The 20,740-nt window shown below is 41.1% G+C and overlaps 1 protein-coding gene across 1 annotated transcript; it reads right to left on the bottom strand.

Moving 5' to 3' along the window:
* Nucleotides 1–813: 813 nt before the first annotated feature.
* NOS2 (nitric oxide synthase 2, inducible) lies at nucleotides 814–18,347 on the bottom strand. The gene is made up of 26 exons (XM_010084794.1): nucleotides 18,241–18,347; nucleotides 17,023–17,119; nucleotides 16,318–16,440; nucleotides 16,079–16,227; nucleotides 13,876–14,038; nucleotides 13,339–13,430; nucleotides 12,818–12,959; nucleotides 12,283–12,422; nucleotides 11,536–11,710; nucleotides 10,739–10,840; nucleotides 9,903–10,097; nucleotides 9,485–9,567; nucleotides 9,027–9,171; nucleotides 8,667–8,771; nucleotides 8,457–8,506; nucleotides 8,192–8,366; nucleotides 7,575–7,707; nucleotides 7,084–7,162; nucleotides 6,109–6,287; nucleotides 5,446–5,609; nucleotides 4,435–4,645; nucleotides 4,018–4,105; nucleotides 3,601–3,722; nucleotides 2,343–2,491; nucleotides 1,483–1,677; nucleotides 814–927 (listed from the first exon to the last, which is right to left on the bottom strand). Exons 1-26 carry the CDS (start codon nucleotides 18,345–18,347, stop codon nucleotides 814–816), a joined length of 3,477 nt encoding a protein of 1,158 aa, XP_010083096.1.
* Between the last annotated feature and the right edge of the window lie 2,393 nt (nucleotides 18,348–20,740).

The raw sequence follows: 20,740 nt of genomic DNA on the forward strand, positions 1-20,740 counted from the left end.
GGTGGTGGTCCTGACACCAAGACAGAGCCCAAACCTGCTTCACCGGAACCTACCCCTACGTCTTCAGGCTGCAGCCAACAGCTAACAGAGGCACATTCAATCCACAACTTGTTTGTCTCAACATAAAGGCATCTTTTATTACAAACAAATCAATTAAGTCGGAGCAGAGAATTCAAAGGTACAAAGTGCTTTTGAATTTCCTGAACCTTACTGCCATCGGCTCTGGAACAACAACAATTCAGGTTCAAGAACCCGAACCACGCAAAGCAGAATTCAAAACTACGACCTCCTCACGTATATACATTTGAAGTGCATGCAGCAGGTATTTCCACTTACGAACCGTTACATTATCATCCCATTTACAAATATTGCTTCAGTTCAACACTGCTTGTGACTATACATTTCCAAGTGACACATCATCCACTTACTTGCTTTAGAGTGAAGATAAAATGCACATAAAACGATCTGATATAAATAAACTCACAAAGATAAACAGTACATTTCAAAAAAAAATTTCAGTTCTAGCTTACATAGTAAAAAACTCTAAATTTTCCTTGTATTTACAAAACATAGCAGATTTTGTACTAGCATAGACAGTATTAAAAATAATTTGCATCTTCACTATTAAGATAATCTATTAAAAGAAGTCTCAGAATAAATAGCAACAAAAGTTAACTTTAATATATTTCTTAATTAAGGCTGAGGTTTAAAAGTCAAATCCTACAATCGCATACATGTATATGATTTAACACGTATGAGAAAGAGGATTTAACCCTTTGTTTTTTGAAAATAACAACAAATATGCAAGTATTACTAAAACATAAGTTGATTCATCCTTGGACTGGTGGGTTGCAAAGCTCTTACACCTCCTTTGACTTCATGTGGGAATACAGCCCCAAATATATCTTCATGGTATCGCTTTTGGCTCTGCAAAAGAAGAAAGGAAACCCAAGACTTGGATTAAATACTGCGAGCTCCTCCTTATGTAACAGTTAAGTAACGAAAAGATCTTTTACACTTGTATGACGGGTTCTGTGACAGTGGGATTTTGATACTGTCAATGAAGGGAACCCATCTGAATGCCAGACACGTGCTCCAGGACAAGTTCTGATAACAAAAGCGTCCTTAAAAAGCCAGCAGACCCCGGGACTGTGTTTTCAGTAACGGGTCCACCTTCCTCCGTTGGTACAATAAAGTCTGAAACTCTCAATGTGGCAGACACCCTGCAAAGCTACTGTCCAGGACCCAAAGGGAGACACTGGGGATAATGGCAGATGAGCATCAGGTGTCACACCCCAACCAAACAGAAACTGTGTTTTAAATCATGGTGGGTGGACTGAGCTGATGGCTTAAAGCTTTTTCCCTTCTGTGTTCTGCTGAAAAGCCGCTCATGGCAGATCTTGCACGTGACTTTGAAGCCTTCTGTATCCCATCCTGGAGCACTGTCTGACTGGAAAGAATGCCTTGCGTGTCGTAGCATACCTTTAGCTGGAAGAAATACTCCTCTGCCTGCTGCTCACTGAGGTTCAGATTTTTTGCAAGCATCCCTTTCAAAGTCTGAGCAACATCCTTAGCCATGCGTACGTCCCCACAGACGTACAGATGCCCTTTCTCATTATGCAGGAGGTTGCACACTTTTTTCTCCAACTTGCTTTGAAGAATGTCTTGAACATAGACCTTAGAGACAGAAGGAGGATCATTAAACAAGGTTTTCTAAATGCCACTTTGGCTATTGGCTTTTCTAAATTCAATGTGAGTCTGCGTAGTAAGGTTTTAACTGCCCTGTCTATTCCAGCTGTGTGTTACACCACAGCCAAGGAGAAGAAAAACGTCTCCACGCTGCCTTTACAAGCCCCAGATTTGGAGGCTAGACCTGTCTCCTGAATAAACTAGAGCAGGCTAAGACTCTTCTTTTTTAGAACCAGTTACAACTGCCAAAGCCTCTTAGCTTGGGAGGAGAGTAGGAGAGCTAAAGAGGGTGCTGCTGTTTTCTCCAATCAAGATTTCATCTAAGCAAAAATAATTTCCAGGGCCACTGTCTCATTGAAATGGTGACAAATGGCCAGAGCCAACTCATTTCTAACTCATGCGCTAATCAAACCCTGCAAAATTTAGTTTCTGAAAATGTTTCAGCTTCCAGTTTCGAAGCCTGATGGCACTGAAGGTGCCTCTCTACATGGCAGTGAGGGGTTTAGATTTACACAGCTTGCTTGCGCTGAAGAGCACGCTGAAGCAAAATGCTGACTTTGTTTGAAGAGCATTGTTAAACAGAGCCCAGATCTTAGCGTGAGGAACCATTCTGGAAGGAGCCAACCCTTACGGAACAAAGGACCCAGCCTCACTTTAGCTTGGCCAGGTTGTCTGGAGTAAGCTGTGTAGACTTCCTTCAGGACTCCCTTCCTCTTCATTTCCTCAGTCTCTTCCCTGTAGATGTGATCCATGTCTGGCCGCCGGCAGCCAAACAGCAACGTCATGTCACCACCTTTGATCCCTGAAACCAAGATTGGAAAGTTTTTTTGTCTTTCCTGGCAAGGCCTATCATCTCTTGTGACTATTCCCACCGAGGGCCCTGTTGTCACAGCTCTGTCCAGCTGTCTGTCCCGCAGCTGGAATGCTGTGTTCAGCTTTGGTCCCTGCTGTACACGAGAAGAGGTGAACGGGCTGGAGAGGGTCCAGAGAAGGGCCACAAAGATGATCAGAGGACTGGGAAGGCTGCCGTATGAGGAAAGGCTGAGGGAACTGCGTTTGCTCAGCCTTGAGAAAAGAAGGCTGAAGAGAGCCCTTATCCCCATGTTCCAGTATGTAAAGGGCGGCTACAAAGGTGGAGACTCCCCTTTTACAAGGAGTCACATGGAAAAGATGAGGAGTAATGGCTGCAAGTTACTCCAGGGGAGATTCCAACTGGACACAAGAGGAAAATTTTTCACAATGAGAACAATCATCCACTGGAATAATGTCCCCAGGGAAGCGGGGGATTCCCTGACACTGGACACTGAAGACTCATCTGGACAAGGTGCTGGGACATCTTCTCTAGACTGCACCTTTGCCAAGAAAGGTTGGACCAGATGATCCTTGAGGTCCCTTCCAACCTGGTATTCTATGATTCTATGACTCTCTGATTTTCTAACCAGCCCTTCTCACTAAACAACTGAGAAACAGTGTGAGGGTGTCTCTATGTGACAGCTTCTAATTACAGGGTCTCACAGGAGGACTGAACCTGCCCAAGTCCCTGGAGAACTATGTGGAATCACCTGCTGGAGCAGGTTCCCCAAATGGGTCGATACTGGTGGGCCAGAGTGTTTCCTCTCCATATTGTGGCCCCTGGGTGAGCGCCTGGGGCAGTCACTGAACACACAGTATTTACAAGGACGCTCCCTCCAAGTGACCAAATACCTCAGGACCACCAAAATGGTCTCAAGAGGGATGGACTAGCTGTTTCAGGGCAGCGTTCAACCAGTTTGGGGATCACAAATCTCTACGGGGTTTACTTGGCTAATGTATCTGGGTGTCTCCACCTGCAGAGATTTTGGCTGGAGGAGAAAGGATGTCCTCTGGGCTGGACAGTTACGCCCTCCCCCTTGTGACAGTCCCCATCAGTACCTTTCCTTTCCAAGTCATAGAGGCGCTGCTGCCAGAAACTTCTGAAAGGAGCAATTCCCGTTCCTGGGCCGATCAGGATGCATGGCTTGGTTGGCTCCTCTGGGAGGTGGAATTCATTAGCACTAAAATGCAAAAAAATATGTTAATTAGGTAATTACTTTATGGGGTCATATGAATAGAATTCTTTCAGCATTTTCTAATGATTTATGTATTTTACTCAATGTAAGACATGGTAAAGGATCTCATCTCCGCAACGCAGTGCGTTCCCTCTCTTATCAAACTCAGATATTCCAACCTGTACTCACCAGTCACGTGACAGTCACATGTAAACAATGAAAAAAAACACTGATGAAGCTGAACTAAGACCCGCTGGTTTTTGTTATTTTTTCTTTTCTTTTTTCCCTGTCATACACTCACCTGCGCACAAAGCACGGAACTATTCCATTCAGAGCTATTGTTTTCAGCCATGTGGTGCAAACTCCATGGTGCAAAGGCCCTTGTCCACCTAATCAGAGCAAAGGAAAACACACTGTCAGTATTGAAAAGCTCTCTGTTTTTAAAAAACCAGCAGTTTACACTTAAAATTGTGGGTTTTAACTGAGTGAATATCTAGTAATGTTATAAAACAAGGATACACTGATGATGATGCAGGATTTAGGCAGATCCACACTCGGTATGAACACCTGCACCACAGTATACTATTCTGCATGTATCACGATAAACTTTTTGTTACAGATACGCTTCATGCCATGCAGCAGACACAGTTTTTTTCTGAACCACAATACAGATAAATATAATTTAATCAAAAGATAAATGAAAACAACACTTAATTACCTCTTGTCCTGTAGTTTACAACTGCAACCGTCAGATGAATCTCTCTGGGTGTCATGTCACAGGAGGAACTGACAGAGTAGTACCTGGGTTTCAGGAATGGCAGCTGAGTCAGTAAGAAAGCTGTTGAGACCTCTGCAGAAGGAAACTCTTCCAGGACCTCCAGGATGTTCGGGCTGTTGTAAAACTTCCATTTATTGTATTCTTCTGTGCTCTAAAAGCCAAAGGCCACCATCACAATGTTATCAGGTCATACTGAGCTCAGGAGAGCAGGGATAATCTGAAGTGTCACTTATGAACAAGACTCCTGCTTTACACTCAATTCAATATGCAGGCAAACCCACTGAGAATTCTCAAAACTTTGCCTAGACCAATACTGGGGTTTCCTAAGAAATAGTTTAATTTTTGAAAACAGACGTGCAGAATACCTGCTATAATTTTCTCAGATACCAGCGCTCTCAGTGAGGACGTAGAAACCGAAGTAGAATCTGTTTCTCAGCCCCCTGCTATGGGATATCCAGAAAACTGCATGTGCCCAGGTCCCGATACCCGCTGAGCCTTGCTGCAGCCAGCACGAGAAGCAAGCACTTACCACGCCTGTGAGTCACCGGGTACTGACAGCAAAATCCTTCTTACTCACGGTACCACATTCTCTGACAAAAATATCTACCGGCTCCCCTCCAACCCCTCCACCTGCAAACTGTAAGGTCTTCTCATGGTTTATGATCAGAAACCCCCATGAGGCAGGCAGGAGAAACAGGCAGGCAGTGACCCACCCAGGGCCACACAGGAAACGGAGCTGAAGAAACCTCCTGATGCCCACACCCAAGCTGAGCCACAGGACCAGCCCTTCTCTCACTGTGGTTGGTCTGACAGGCACACAGAACATGTAACAGAGGGAAAAAAATCAATCCCCATCACTACAAACACTTCTTAAGCTTCTGCTACACAGTCAAAGGGCATCAGATGGTCCAGCATACAGCACTTCAACACAGACCTAGCCCCAACACGTACCTGACACAAAACTTCCAGTCTCTGCTTGTCTCCTTCTGCTGTTACTAGCTGGGAGAGTTTTTTTAGCAGTTGTTGGGAGGGTGGAGTAGTGATATCAAGCAAGTATGTCAAAGCCTCGGAGAGTGTGCAGGCTGGAATCTTTTTGTCACTTGTCCAGTAGCCACCTGGAAATGAGGGAAACAGAACATTTGGCAATTCCCACGGCATTTGACAGCTGTAGAGCTTTGCAAACTCAGTGTCCTTCAAAATACAACTTCAGACTAAGTTGCAGCAGGTCTAGTTGACAGGGCTTTTCTGAAAAAGGTTAGTGCGAGGGTTCAAACTTTTTAGTGTGAGGGTTCAAATAGGTAGCAACAATAAGAAAACTCTGTAGATTAATTTAATTGTGGTCCATGGCCAATTTAGCAATGGAATTACAAACAGTGACACAAAACTGACACAAACAGTGTCAACCTGGGACAACTCTGCGAACACCAGCAAAGTCACCATGGACTGCCAGAGCATGCAGAATGAGAATTGAGAATTGTAACTAAAAGCATCAACAAAATCCTATTGAAGCTTAAGAAAAGAATAATAGAATCAAATTCAGCCTATAAAAATCCTCAGGAATTTTTGAGAAATCTGTCAAATGCCTGTTATTTTGTCTAAAGAGAACCAACTCACCATCAGTGCAGGTTTCAAGTCTGATAGTCTGATCAGCCGGAGGGGCATCCTTGACACGTGCAATGAGGCCATGGACTAATTCGGGCTGGTTGCCTGGGAAAATCCCGATGTGTTCTCCAGGCAGGTAGCGCACTTCCTGATTAGTCTCACAGGAAAGCTTAACCAGAATGGTAACACGACTAGATACAGAAAGAAAGAGACAGATCTTGGTTATGTCGACAGGATTTCCCTTGGACTGCGCAGAAAAGGAATAAATATGAAGTGACAGTTGGCAAGGGCTTACTTGTGTTCATTACCAAATTATCCAGCCCGCTTAGTACTTCACAGAGACTTAAATGAATAATAGCCAGATTACTCTGGCTCTACTGACGCCTGAACAGCTCACATCTTAAACCAGCTCAGAGGACTTCCCGTAAGACAACTGTATTTAGAACAGGGATGAAAGAGACCTACTGGAGGCCGCTGAAGAGCCATTCATGGGTGCTATTTCTAAAACAGATGTCAGCACTGATTATCCTTTTGTATTTTTTTGTTGTATTGTCTGTCTCAGCTTGCTTTGCGGTCCAACTGAACATAGCAGCTTCTTGCACTAGATATTTTACTTTTTTTTTTTTTCTGCTAAGGGGCAACTTTTTCCCTAAATGAAGTAAACATTTGCCTGGCATGTAGCATACCAAGCAAGAGTGAGGGACCATACACCTGATCTTCCACATTTAGTAGGTATCAAAGGGCCATATCACAAAGTTATTTAGTGCCCTGCACTCCCAGACTCTACTGGGACATCCCTCCTGTCTAAATCGGAGCTAAGACTGTACATATTCTTGTGCTCTTGTGATAATGATTTGCTTCTAATAACAATGGTACAAAATTCCTATATATTCTTTAGCAACTGTAGGGAGATGGTGTTTATAACCAGGCATTTAAGATTCTGGTAAAATGTGGTATTGCAATATTCAAAAGAATGAGGTAGCATACCTGGACTTTAAACTTTGAAGATTCTGTCTGAATTTCAGCTTCATGGGAATTATATCCTTGGCATGAATGTTTGCAAGTGCTGTTGAGAAAAGAGGACATGACTCATGTCAATTTTTTTATTAGGTTTGTTTAAAATGTCTTCAAATAATATGCAGAAAAGAACTGAACCATGCTCGCCCTAGAATGAGATATTCATTTAGTCAGTTACGTGTCCTATATGCACGCCTTCCCTGACTAAAACTAGTTCATCTCAGCTTCTGTTCATCTGGGGCTGTCAAAATGCGTGCTAGCTCTTGTGTTGTGATGGTACTGTGCTAGAAAGGATATTGATTTACGCAATGTAAACCAATGTCTTTTTTTCTCTGACCACTGTACTTTTATTTTATTAATTCTAACATGTAGCAGGATCAATATCACTTCCAGAAACCATTTACAGCTCAGACCTATCTGAAGAAAAACGGACAGAGGAAGTGGAAGGTGAGAGGTAGTACCTTTAACCAAGTCCATGGTTTGAGAGTCACGCACTACCCTGTAATTCTTCGGATCCCAGCTGTCATCAGAGGTATATATCTCAGGCAACTGAATACTGTTTTTCCCACGGATGTTAAAAACGTCACAGGCAGTCTAGAAAAAAAAAAGAAAAAAAAAGGCTATTTATGGTAAATAAAAAATAATCTTATCATTATCATAATCCTAATGGGGACATATCAATTGCACAGATTGTTATTGTTTACTGATTCTGGTGAGTTCAGTGATGTTATAGGGCTTCAGTGAATTCATAAAGATTCCACTTCTATACCAGTATAGCTAAAAAAATTATCTATTTTGAAAAATTCTGATGTCTGATGCAACCACCCTTATACATACTGAGCATCCCACTATCCAAAAGCTTCAATGGAACTTTACGTGAATACCAAAAACAATAGAAAAGGGCCCCAGTTCCCTCCTCAACTTAGGCAAGCAGTGGAAAAGAGTGGAGTTTGAAATTTGGACATAAATCCAGATGTTTATTTTCCTTCATTTCCCCCCATTTTTATGGGATGCTAGTGAATATTGAAATAAAATGAATGAATGAAGAAACTAAAATACGAGCTATTTATATAGTCACCTTGAATGCACTGATTGCCCATGTGCGAAAGGCTTCTTCTTGCCCATTGAGTTCATCTCCTTCACCTATGGGAAGGAGCTGAGCAGCCCCTAGCTGGGCCAGTTTTTGGTCAATGGCATGAGCAAAGGCACAGAACTCTGGATACATGCTGGACCCCAAGCCAAACACAGCATATCTGCAGCAGGAGATAAACATCACTGTGTTATGCTAAATGAAATGCAAAAGAACTCAATCACATGTAAATCAAACAACAAAGTATTTTTACCTAATTTTTTTTCTCAGCAACTTCAGGGTGAGCAAGGCGTTCTTCAAGGTCTGTATAAAAATTCATAAAATACTTAAGGTTATAAAAATATTCAGATTTAAAACAGAAGTCAGACCCTGACCCATATCTGTATCAAGTACAAATGAAAGGGTTGTCTTTGGTCTCGGTCTTTGAGTTGAGCCTCATAGATACTTCCAAGGTGAAAATTACCTTTCCATTATTTGGAGAATCTCCATTTCCAAAAGTGCTAGTAACCACCAAAAGAAGTGTTTCTTTTTCCAGGTCACAGATATTGTACTCATCCATGCACAGAATCTGGAGGGTATAAAGCTCATGAGAAATTGCTAGCAGACATAAGAACGGGCATTAGATACCTCTGTGATTGTCAGATGACCATTGACCAAATTTACAAGGCATTATGCTAAATGAGCACAAAATGAAAGTTCTAGTCCAAATTATATTTACTGGACATTCAAAACATCGGTTTAGAGAATGAAAAGGCTTGCAGAAACTGATAAAACTAGACAAGTTTCTTTCTCCATTTAGTGTGGATGATTTATACCTTCCTACCTTAGTGCTGAAGGCACAGTTGAACAAGCTGCACAGGTTGTTGGCCAGTGTTTCGGATTTCCCAGTCTCTGTTGCATAGATTACAGTGACCTTGGACCTGGTTGCCATTGTTCGTCGCATGAGTGAAGATGCAAAGAATACAGCCCTGAGAAAAAAAAAATTCACATGTATTTTTTAATACAGCTACACAGTACTTCAGATTGATTCACAAACAAGCTAGGAAAGACTGATCTTGAGCACGGCTTTTCCTTGGAAGGTTGTTCAGAAGCAATACACTACGGATGGCCCTGAATAAGAATCTTAGATACGAATATTACCTGCCTGTGGACAGGTAAGTCTACAATTCAAAAAGTTCAAGTGGTCCCTACTGTAATAATTATTAAAAAAATGTGGAACAGAAACATCACAAGAATAGAATATTTGGCAAAAGCATGAAGACTCTTATTTGAAAAACTTACTTTGCCAACATGCTAAACTTTATTTCTTTTTTCTTTGGCCTCCGGGTCTCATCATGCCAGATATGTGTTTTCCATGCATCCACCTTTAAAAAAACAAAAGTCAAGCTTCAGGTAAGAAATGTACAATAATAAATAAACAATTTGCCTGTCTTTGAAAGGGTCAGATTGAAGAGAATCTGTATATACAATCTACTGTGTACAAATACAGGATCAGTCTCTGTAGCATTAAACTGCATTTTACTTACAGCCGAACTAAGATCACCTTGCACAGTGTAACAGACATTGCCTGCTCTTTATGGATCTCTCTAGAGAGCTTTCGTTAACCAGGGCTTTTCATTCAGACTCCTTCAGGTCCCATACTATCATCTGCATTGCTGACGTTGCCTACTAGGGTCACATTTTTTTGGATAATGTGTACCTGGTAGTAATAGAAGGGAGTGAGGACATAGTTCAGCATCTCCTGGTGGAACACGGGGGTTATGCTCCCTGACATAGGAGGCACAATCCACACCCAGTCAGCTGGGCAGCCTCCTCGCGCACGGTACTCATTCTGCATGTATTTCATAAAGGACTCGGCAGCTGAGTGGTGATCCATGATAGTCACATTTTGTTTCTAGAATAATTGCAAAAAGACAGACATACATTAAAAAGCGCATTCTAACTACAGCAGGAAGAAGAGCAAAGTAATCCTTTTGCTTTGGTTAATATTTCAAGGACTTTATACAGTGCTGGGAAATAATTACTATCAGCAACTATTATATAGATACAGATCGAGATGGACCTTTGATTAAGGACTCTTATGCCTTTTTTTTTTTTTTTTTACATCAGCACTTTACCTCTCCAGCACTGGGAGTGCATGCTGAAAAGCCTCTGATTCATTTTAACTTATCTTTCATATTGTTATGATACACTAAATAAACTGTAGTTGTAAATAAAAGATACAATCCAATGGCTTTACATAGATTTTGACACTTAGACATATGTGTTAAAAGGATGAACAATCTTGCCCTTAGCTTCCTTTTCTTTTTGTCTCCCTTCTGTCTTCACATGAGGCTTTTTTCTGGCAACAACAGAAAATACAGATTCCTCTACTTTCCCAGGGGTAAATCAAGAATAACTGCACTGGAATTACACTGATAACCTCCACCGAGCACTGGTCCATGGCACTGTATTTGTATAAAGCTGTTATAAGTGACAGGAAAAAGCGACACACAATATTCAGTGTCTCCCCAGACACCACACTCATTGACTTACTTGGAAGCTATAAAGCACAGCCACATTTATCTCTACAACAGCTCGGTCTTTCCATAATGATGAAAGTTTGTTTGTTTCCAGTCCCATTCTTCTTCCTACCTCCTACATGCGAAAAAGAGAGGGACAAGGGAAAAGCAAATTTACCATGGGGGACTTAGACCTCATGATTTCTTGACCTCATCACATTAAAATGCAGGAAGAAGTATCGTGGAACGGTGAAGACTCAGGCTTATGCTGGGGAGAGTGATGTCGGCAGAAACACTTGAGATTAGAGGTAAACGTGAGTTACAGACTTCTGGTTCCTGAGGCTATTCCAGTCTGGTAAAGTGGGGAGTGGTTCTCTCCTGGACTAAACGGTTTAAAAAGTGGCACTATCTGGTTATAAACTGTCATTATTAATTTCTGCTGGTGAGGTGACCAAGACTTGCAGATAACCACCAGGACTCCAGTGCCTTGTCAACTGCAGACTGGAACTGACATAAACATACCTCTGAGAAAACAGGTAAAATTGGGGAAGAACTCTAGACAGCATTTTAATATTTTATTTACAGTTGCAGTTTCACCATTCTATCCAGGTACTTGGAACAGATACTGTCACAACACATTCATACAATCTGGCAGTCATAATCTTGGCAGAAGTTCAAGATGTCCCACAATAGTCAGGAAACTGTGAAGTTTCAGGGGGATGTAAATACACCCATCCCAGCAAAGACTGATAGAGTCTCTTTTCCAAAAATACTCCACCCATCAAGCTCATTCCCTTCTCAGATCAACACACTTGTACTTCAGAAGGTTACCTTCAGGATGTTGTATCGCTGCACATCACAGAAGTCTCGCACTCCTATCTCTGTCCCCATGTACCAGCCGTTGAACGGACACCCAGTAAACTCCAGGCCTCCCACCTCAAGCAGCATGTTGGCAACAGCAGGCAGCGCATACCACTTCAGATCCAGCTCCTTAAACCACTCATACCTGTTAAACAAGCATTTTGAGTTATTAAGTTATGTGTCTTTTCCTCCTCAAGGTGATAACCAGGAAAGTCCAGGAGGATGAAGAGTACCAGCTCTAGGAGAAACGACCCATGAAGCCTGGTCTGCAAAGGCCCATAGCAGTTTCCATTTCCAACGTGGGAATTGCCCACTAAAGAAATTGCAGAACACTATTACAGAGCCACTGTAATGCATGCTGCAGGCCACTCTCAAAGCAAACACGAATAAAAAAAGACAGAAAGGCAATAAAGGTTTTGTTACGAGTGCAGCCACATTACACGTGTATGACACTGGCATAAGAAATTATGATTTTTAAAATTCTGAATATAATTGAAATGTAGATTGGGAAAAAAATAGATTTCCAACAAAAATGCTTTTGGCTTCCTTAATTTAAATCTCATTTCATTTTTCTAACAAGCATTTTATCTTTCAGGACAATTTACCATAATTTCATCCTAACAAAGAACTCATAAAATGACTGCCACAGGCACAGACTAATAGCCTGCCAAGGTGAGGCAGAGGCAAAAACGCAATTTTCTAATCCTGTGTGCTTACTTTGGATGTTCCATTGGCACTTCGAGGACAATTTCTGGCGGGAATTCAAATATTTCTGGGTCTTGTCCGTTTGCTTGGAGAATGAGTGGAACCACATCAAAGCGGCCATATTTCGGCTTCCACCCAAGCTCAATGCACAACTGTAAAGAAAGTACGTTTCAGGTTTTTGTAGTTTTCCCCCCTTGATTTGAAGACAAAAGAATGTTAACCCTCTAAAACTTGCTGGGGTAAATTCTGAGTGATAATCTTTCCCATTCAAACAACACAGAGACACATTGTTCAAGCGCTGATTGTGTCCCTGACTTAAGGGGAGGATTAGCTCACCCTGTTCTGAGATGGAGGGAAGTATTTTAGATCAAGATTGTAAGAAATTATTGCTCCAGCCTGCACCTAGAACCTGTGGGGCAGAACATCCCAGGCACTGCTTACCACCACACTTCCCTCCCACTCTGCACAAACATGCAGGAACAAGAAAAAGACAGAGATGGGGCAGACAAGATGGACAGCAGTTACGATTCTGTGTTTGTAACTGTACCTGCGTGAACTCCACACTGGCAGGGTCTCCTACAATAGACCCATCTGGCATTTGATATCCAGCATATCGGATGAGCTGGCTGTTCCAGACACGGAAATCGTGTTTCCCATCAGTTCTCTGGGGGAAGATAGTGATGGCTGATCTGCCCAGGGAGACAACCAAATCCTGTTACACCGCAGCAGCACATCAAACACCTTCTAATTGTTAACACATAAATTGTTACCAACAGCAATTATTTTGTATTTCTAAAATAAACATCAGTAGAAATAACATCACTCATCCTCTCCACCCACCCCCTTAAATGTTCAAATCTCCTTTCCCCAGGAATTATGAAAGGCAAAACCTTTCCAAATTGTTGACGGTAGACATGAGAGGAACATATAAGTACCAGGAGAATTAAGAGCAGAGACAAGTTGTCAAAATATTTAGATAGACCATTTCAGGTCTTAGGTAGAGTTTTGCATCCAGATCTGGATGTGATTTTTGTTGTTTAAAATTCAAACGAAATAAACGATGCCTACCTTATATTTCCATTGTTTGTGGCATACTGAACATGACGACAGATATGCTCAAACATTTCCTTCGCTGTTTTACAATCACGTGCATCAAATACCTACATATTTCCAAGAGAAATGTAAAGAAAAAAACTGATTTTGAAACCGTAACATAAGCTCATTATTTTTCTTATGCAGTTAAGGAAAGATCAAGGAAAAAAGTGAAGTGAAAAATCAGTATTTCTCAATTTAATAGTAGCTCCACTAGGAAATGTTTGTTTTTATTGTTCCTATATGCATCATTTTCACACATAACAACCCTCCAAAGACCAAGACATGCACCTGGTTCCATGACTTAATTGGTTCCTACACTAGCACTCCTGCGTGTTTTCATTCAGCTATGAAGCAGAGAATTAAAAAAAAAAAAAGCGTTGATCTTATGAGATGTACAGGAGGGAGCAGTCCTCAGTTGAAGCAACTGGTATATTTTACCAAAGTAAAGGCCATTCTTCTGATTTACAGCAGAAGACTATTTGGCCCATACTATCCCGACTCGTAGGTTACCTGCAGATTGGACCACTGGATTCTCCCAATACACCTAGGCGCGTTCCTCCAGGCCTGCTTGGCAGCAAAGATCAGCTCATCCTTTGTCAGATGGTAGGTTCCTGTTGTTTCTATCTCCTTGGTCACTGTTTCCAGTCGCACCAGGTGTTCTTCTATTTTTGGCCTTTTGAACAGGAAACAGCCATGAAAAGAAACAATGAGAATTTCATTACTTAGAACTGATTTCAATTGCAGACATTCTCCTTATGTTCTGGGCCAAGACAAGCACAGGCATTGCTGAAGCCATAAAGCTTTTGAGCATCCTTTTGCATAAGACGACTTCTACGCACACCACTGATTTTATCTGCCAGAATGCAGGTAGAGGAAACTCCCAGGGAAGGGACTAGCATCCATGGAGGCTGAGATATGGCAGGTTTGGATAAACACTGACAAACCTGTTCCTGTTATGAATCTACACTCTCTGGACGTAGGTCAACACAAAATGCTCTATCCTTTATGAAAACATCCATCACCTCCCGAAGTCAGCAATTTTGCTGTGCCTCAGATGTGAGAAGTCACCATCATCTGTTCACCACCTCCCTTCTACTGCACCACCCTTCTGTTCCCAAAGCACAGCTGTTATCTATTGCAGCAGTCTAGGCTCCAAGATTTTATCAAAAAGCAGGGGGTATTCTAGGTAAAGCGATGAGTTAAGTACATAGGACACTGACTGAGGACTGCTGGGAATTTTTCCTGGCCTCGGAATCTAGGAACTCTCCTTACTGAGTGCAAATGACAGAGCTTACTCACCTGATGAAGAAACTAACACACTAGAAATTTAAGTAGTGACACCATCCTCTCACCACCCAATACATACATGGATTGATCACAAGCTTTTCTGGGTAAGCTTTCAGTTTAAATTTGGATTTTCTCCATTAGTTTGGAAAAAATTGTCAAATCACAGGCAAATGAAAAGTAGAGAACAGGCTAGCTTCAGCCCCAAAGTAGGATTACAGTGACTGCTCTCTCAAAGCTCTATTATGTCCACAGGGACACAGCTCTTCTGAGCAAACCAGGATTTTTGTTCCTACAAGGAAGTGCTGAGCAATTCCTTTGTCAGGGAAACCAACTCAAATTCTTTCATTTGATAACAGAGAAAGAAGTCAAAACATTAGGAAATGTTTATCACAGCACAGACAAAAATTGTTTTGTTGGCTTACAGGCAGATTGAAAATAGCCTGCACTGTCTGAGAGCTTTCACATTTTCAACAAGATGAAAGATCAAGGGCAAGCATGTAAGATAGTGTAAGTCAACGTGATCAAATAGCCATGAGCAGAAACACTGAGATGTGCAAAAGTAATATGCTGGCAAGTGAGTGCAGCCTGTGTGTAAGAGAGGGACTTTCAGAAAGATTCAGAAGGAAGAAAGCTTTGTAGAAGAGTTCAAAGTGTCTAAAGAAGTAGCCATTATGCAGCTGAGTCCCTTTGAAAGTCTGAAAATGTTTTATAACAGGATGAGCAAACATTGAATTGTCACTTGAAAGCTTGTCATGTGAAATGTCATCGCAAACTCTTGGACCTCAGATATTCAGCTTTTCCTGCAACAAGATGTCTCTGCACCACGTCCATTTTTGAGAACACACCTCTTTTCTGAAGCTAGAGCATCCCTCTCAGCATGCTCAGCACGCTTATGATGATGATAGCACAGAGCAAGGTTGAGAAGCAAGAGACTGGCCTTCCAATCTTTGGCTAAAGCCTTGAGAGTCAAAACAGAGAACAAGAGAACACAGAGAAAAGATAGTTGGAACAGCACAAACAAAAGGCATTACCCACATTATTTGTGTCTAAGACTGATCGGAGTAGGAGCTAATCCCATCAACATGCAGTGTTAAGAAAACGGAAGGTAGCATTCTGTAAGGGAGTCCTAACCAAGCTGCTCATTCTAAACATACCATCATGTAACACCCTCAGAAGGGATGGGGCTGAGGCATGCACAGTACAGGGTCCATTCCTGTATTCCCAAGACCTTGGATTGGCAGATATAGCAGAGGAAGTGCAGTAATAGTTTTATTTACCTTTTCTAATAGTCCTTATCTATTTGTGGAATGCATGCTATGTACCAGGATAGTTACCAATAGCTGTAAAGAAACCACTCCTATAGTCTCCCAAGCAGGTAGGTAGGTAGAGGAGTTTTATAGCAAAAGTGAAAGTAAAGTTGGCTTACTCTTTAAATGAACTGTAGTACTGCTTGATAAAGTCTATTGCCTGAGGTAAAAGCTCTGCAGGTGGAACTGGCCCATCCCTAGTACCTCTCACCAGGCTCTTCGGCGTCATGAGTGACCCTTGGCAGGCTTTGGTCCGGCAGTTGACAACCTGAAAAACAATAAAATGTCAGAAAACAATGTTGCACTCTGTATCTTTTTAAAGCTATGAAAAATCACTGTCCACGTTTCCGTAGCTTACCTCCTTTGCTGTCAGGTGTAATGTGTCAAGAAAGCTGGATCCATTTTCCAAGTTTCTTACTTTTACATGTCTTGGACATCTTGATATTTGGTTTGAAGCCTTGATACCATTTGGGGGGGGGTTCTAAACAGAGGAAAGATAAAAATACATACTGTCTTCAGATGTATTAAATATCTTAAAGTTTCATTTTAAATTTTTTTTGACCATTAAAATGCTACAAATTAAATTCAAGAAACTCAGTATGTGATCTTCTCCAACATGAATATTTATTTCAGTACAAAACTATTGATCTAATCTACAGCTTGATAGGAAATAGGAAAAAAAAGAAACTATTTTTGAACTAATCCAACAGCATCTGCCACTGCAAACCCCTTTTAAATTTCAATAAGGCCTCTTAACATAACAGTCACAGTCTCAGGAAAACAGTGAACCAGATAATTTTAGAGAAAGGATGTTCGTTACTAAAGGCTGGGTTTTCAAAGGTGAACAAAGGACTCACACACTCCAGTCCCACTGGGTCACCACTTTACCGTAAGCCTTACCAAAGCTCCTCTTTGTTCCGAAAAGAACTTTCATCCAAAGACCTCACAGCAGTTGTAACCTCATGTAATCACCGTCAGTCCTCACATGAGAACTTTGAGAAGTTGAGCAGTGAGCACAACCCCAGTGAACTGTTAGTATCAAAGAATGACCCTAGAAACAGACCTCTCTCACATCGCTGGCCTTTGCGGAAGTTATGATAGGTGGCGTCGCTATCTGCTTCTTGCTTGGATCATATAATTTGGCATCATCATTTTCTAAGCTTTAAAAGAAAGAAAGAAAGACAATCCAGTATAATGCAGTTTTAGTTTTTTAGTTTTACCTGCAGCATCAGTAGGAAGATGCTCAGAGCGGTCTCTGAAAGATGTACTGAGTCAATAAGCCAACCGTTCGCAGCAGCGCGAGAGGTGGAGTGGAGTAGAAGTCAATAGTAAAGCTACAATCAGCCCTTCCAGATCACTATGTGGGAAGGAAAACAACAGATATGGCCTGGAATGGTAAAGGTTGAGTATCCGTGCTGTAAGCTAAACCAAGGCCATCTGTACAGTTATGATCTGGCCAGAAAATATTCAGACGGATTAAGCAGAGGTTGAAATCTTCAGGGAAATGTGTGAAAATCTCAGCTGGGTCTAGTCTCCAGCCCATTAAGCAAACATACTTCTACATTAATTTCCTTTGCTTTCTGCACCAAGTCTTACTTTCTGAACTCCTACTTTTTAATTTGGACATCAGCTTTCAGAAGATGTTCAAAAACACACAAGAATCATCCAGACCATGAACTCCAAACAAAACCCTTAGTTTGGAGAGGGCAGTGATGTGTTTTAGCTAACTGAGCACGTGGTCACCCACTTCCACTAGTCAGCTTCACGGATCTTCACATTTAAATACAAACTACTCTGAGCAATGACAGGAAAGGGTAGGGAATGGGCAGAGAAAGAAACGGTATGCAATGGAGAACTGAAATGAGTAACAGCCTGAAAACAGAGACATGTAGGATGCACGTGCAATTTATTTTATACAGTGTCTTGTATAAATCACACCAGAGGTACTTCAACTTAATTACAGCATTAATAATCGCTTTGCTAATTTTTATAGCATACACATGCCTCCTAAGTCCCAGCACACATGAAACCATTACAGCACATCAAGTAAATTCAGAACTATGAAAGAGAAAGCAAGATGATTTCTTTCCTCAATGACTGTACAACTTAAAAGCTTAAACGTACCTTGCACCACACAGTGACCCCCAGGGACAACTGTTCCTTGGTTAATATTATTGCTTTGGAAACACGTTACAGGTTTCTTCAGAACCTACGTCACTTAATATCTTTCCTTTTCAAATGAAAGAGAAACTATGAAGCCACTAAAAGACAAAGATCTTACCCATAGATCTTCCCATTTTTCTCTACGTTGTTATTGATATCCTTCTCTTCAGAGGGCTGCTTCTTAGCAGCATGGGGTTTGAACACAAACTGCCATGGGCACATCATTTTGTATGCTTGATTTATGATTGTAGTTCACAGCTGCTGAAATCTTGTTTTGTGTGATGTGGGAACACGTCTGAGGAGGGAAAGAAACAACAAGGTCAGTTTTTGACTCAGAAGGTAACACCCTTTAAAAGGGCTAACTGATCTAATGAACATCCTGTTTCTAAAAATGAAAATTGCTTGATGCTGAGTAGTGATACCAAACCTAACAGTTCTCTTTGTCACTGCAATGCTGCAGCCATGCCTTCTTCTAAAATCCCGGCAAGAGACAAATGCTCCCCAGCTGCATAAACCAGCAAATAACGGCGTATAAGGAAAGACGCACGCACGCTTTACTTGTACAAAAACATGTCTTGACACTTGGTGGGTTTTTTTACTTTTGTTTAGTGTTATTAAATGTTAATTCACATCAGTAGATGTTAGCTAGGAAAAGGGATGTAAAATCTGTCTGTGCAATTCACCTAGTAACTAAAAAAACCCCTGGTGTGTAAATTAACCAGAATGGTTTGCAATGTATCATCTGACAGAGACAAATGGAACGGAGATTCTGAATTCCGTCTTTTGTAACATATATATAGCACATGTTTGAATGTAACACGTAGCATTTATATAAGAACGTGCAAAGTTTAATGCTCTTCATTTTAACATACATTTCCTGCTAATTTTTGATACTAAAATAGATTTTTGCACCAGGGAAGGTGTGACAGGAGAAAAAGAGCAAACTAGTAAATTCCTAGGTAAAGCAGAATTAGCCTCAGCACCTGAATCTGGTACATAACTGAAATAAAGTGTTGTTTCAAAAAAAATTAAAGAAAGAAAATACACATTGGCATATATTCCTGTTGTAAATTATGTATTGTTTTGTTGTTTGTATTGCTTTTTCAGTAAAAGCAAAATTTATATTGCTGGGCTCCAAGATGCTGTCTGCTGTAAAATCACACAAGAAAATAAATCCATTCAACTATCTGTGCAGAAACTGGAAGGTGTTAGGACTTGTCTGTTACTCTAAGTAAAAGAAACAGTGTATAATAAGCATTTCTCTACAGTTACAAAATAGGATCAAATCTAAATTAGTCTTCTGCAATAAAAAATGCTGCAACGTCCCTACGCATTTTTGTAAAACACAGGGGAAAAAGAGAAGGAAAAAACAGGGGAAGAGAAAGAGTGAAAGAAAAGGAAGTTAGAAAGAAAGAGAAAGAGAAATAGAAAGAAAAAATAAAACAGAAAAAACTAAAAAATAATACACAAAGAAAATTAAAGAAGAGGAGAGAAGAATAAGAGGAAAAATAAACATAAAAATAAAAAAAGGAGAATAAAATCAAAACAGAAAAAAGGGAAAAGGCGCACATCTTCCCTTCACTGGCAATCAGAGTAAGAACTTGCTTGCTTTTCACATTCTCCACAACAGAATTCTTTAAATAACATCTCCAATATCATCTGTTACATGCACCAACCTTTAAATCAGCAGAAAGGGAGATGAAGTTTTCAGAGCAGGAGGACAGCCTGGAAATAAAGCAGGAGACTGATTCCAACACTTTACTCCTAATATGAAAAAAAATACATTTTGCCATATAATTACTTCACTTACGAGCTACAGTAAACGAATGACCAGCTGAACACTGTGCTGTCTTACCGTGCTTTTGTGGGAGATTTTTTCAAACCTGCCAGGAGATGGTCTTCTCTGTCAAAGTTTCCCTCCTTTAATCTCTCCTGCTCTGTATCAGTCCTGCCAGGCAAAAGCATTTTATACTCCAGGACCGTGTATGCAAAGTAGCAGGCTGCACATGGACAGTGGACAAAAGGGGAATCCCAAAAAGTCCCATATTTCTTTCAGACCCAGAGGGCGTGTAGCTGATGTGCTGCTGCAGGATTACATAAGGCGTGTGAGGGGCGGGAGGGCAGGCACTAGTTCCTGATGTTACGAGCATCCCCTCCTTCCCACACAGGGTGCTGTGACCTTGCTTTCTACACGTGCTCCGCGACAAGGACAGTGTCGCACATCCAACACTTTCTGCAGCCTTGCAGGCAATGTTAAAATTAAAAAATAATATCCCTGAAAGAACCCTTACTGTTTTTATCACTGGATGGCCATTCTCCTACACATCAAACTGGCAGCTGCAGAAAGAGTCAGCCTGCGACTTTTATAAACAACTTCAAGAGAAATTTTGCAGAACCATAGAGCTTCAGGGTATGGACCAGTAAAGCACATAAACAGATGATTATAACTAACAGGTATTTTCTGTTTAACATAAATATATTACTTCCTTATTTTTGAACAACTTTCAAAAGCTCTTTCTCAACAGATCATTTGTAGAATTTCTTCCTCTCCAGAAGTCCCTGTTGTACCTGCTGCTGCCTGTGAGGTTCGTCCCTTTGTGCTTTTTTTTTTTACTAGA

The sequence above is a fragment of the Pterocles gutturalis genome, unplaced genomic scaffold, assembly GCF_000699245.1.
Source record: "Pterocles gutturalis isolate BGI_N339 unplaced genomic scaffold, ASM69924v1 scaffold13445, whole genome shotgun sequence".
In the NCBI taxonomy this organism is placed as follows: Eukaryota; Metazoa; Chordata; class Aves; order Pterocliformes; family Pteroclidae; genus Pterocles; species Pterocles gutturalis.

Bases quoted from the DNA above. Each gene is read 5' to 3' on its own strand.
- NOS2 (XM_010084794.1), bottom strand. From the start codon at position 18,347: ATGATGTGCCCATGGCAGTTTGTGTTCAAACCCCATGCTGCTAAGAAG. The intron at 16,228-16,317 runs GTAAGCTACGGA...ATTGTTTTTCAG, and splicing joins TACACCTGACAGCAAAGGAG to GTTGTCAACTGCCGGACCAA. The intron at 7,708-8,191 runs GTGACTATATAA...TTTTTTTTCTAG, and splicing joins GGGCAATCAGTGCATTCAAG to ACTGCCTGTGACGTTTTTAA.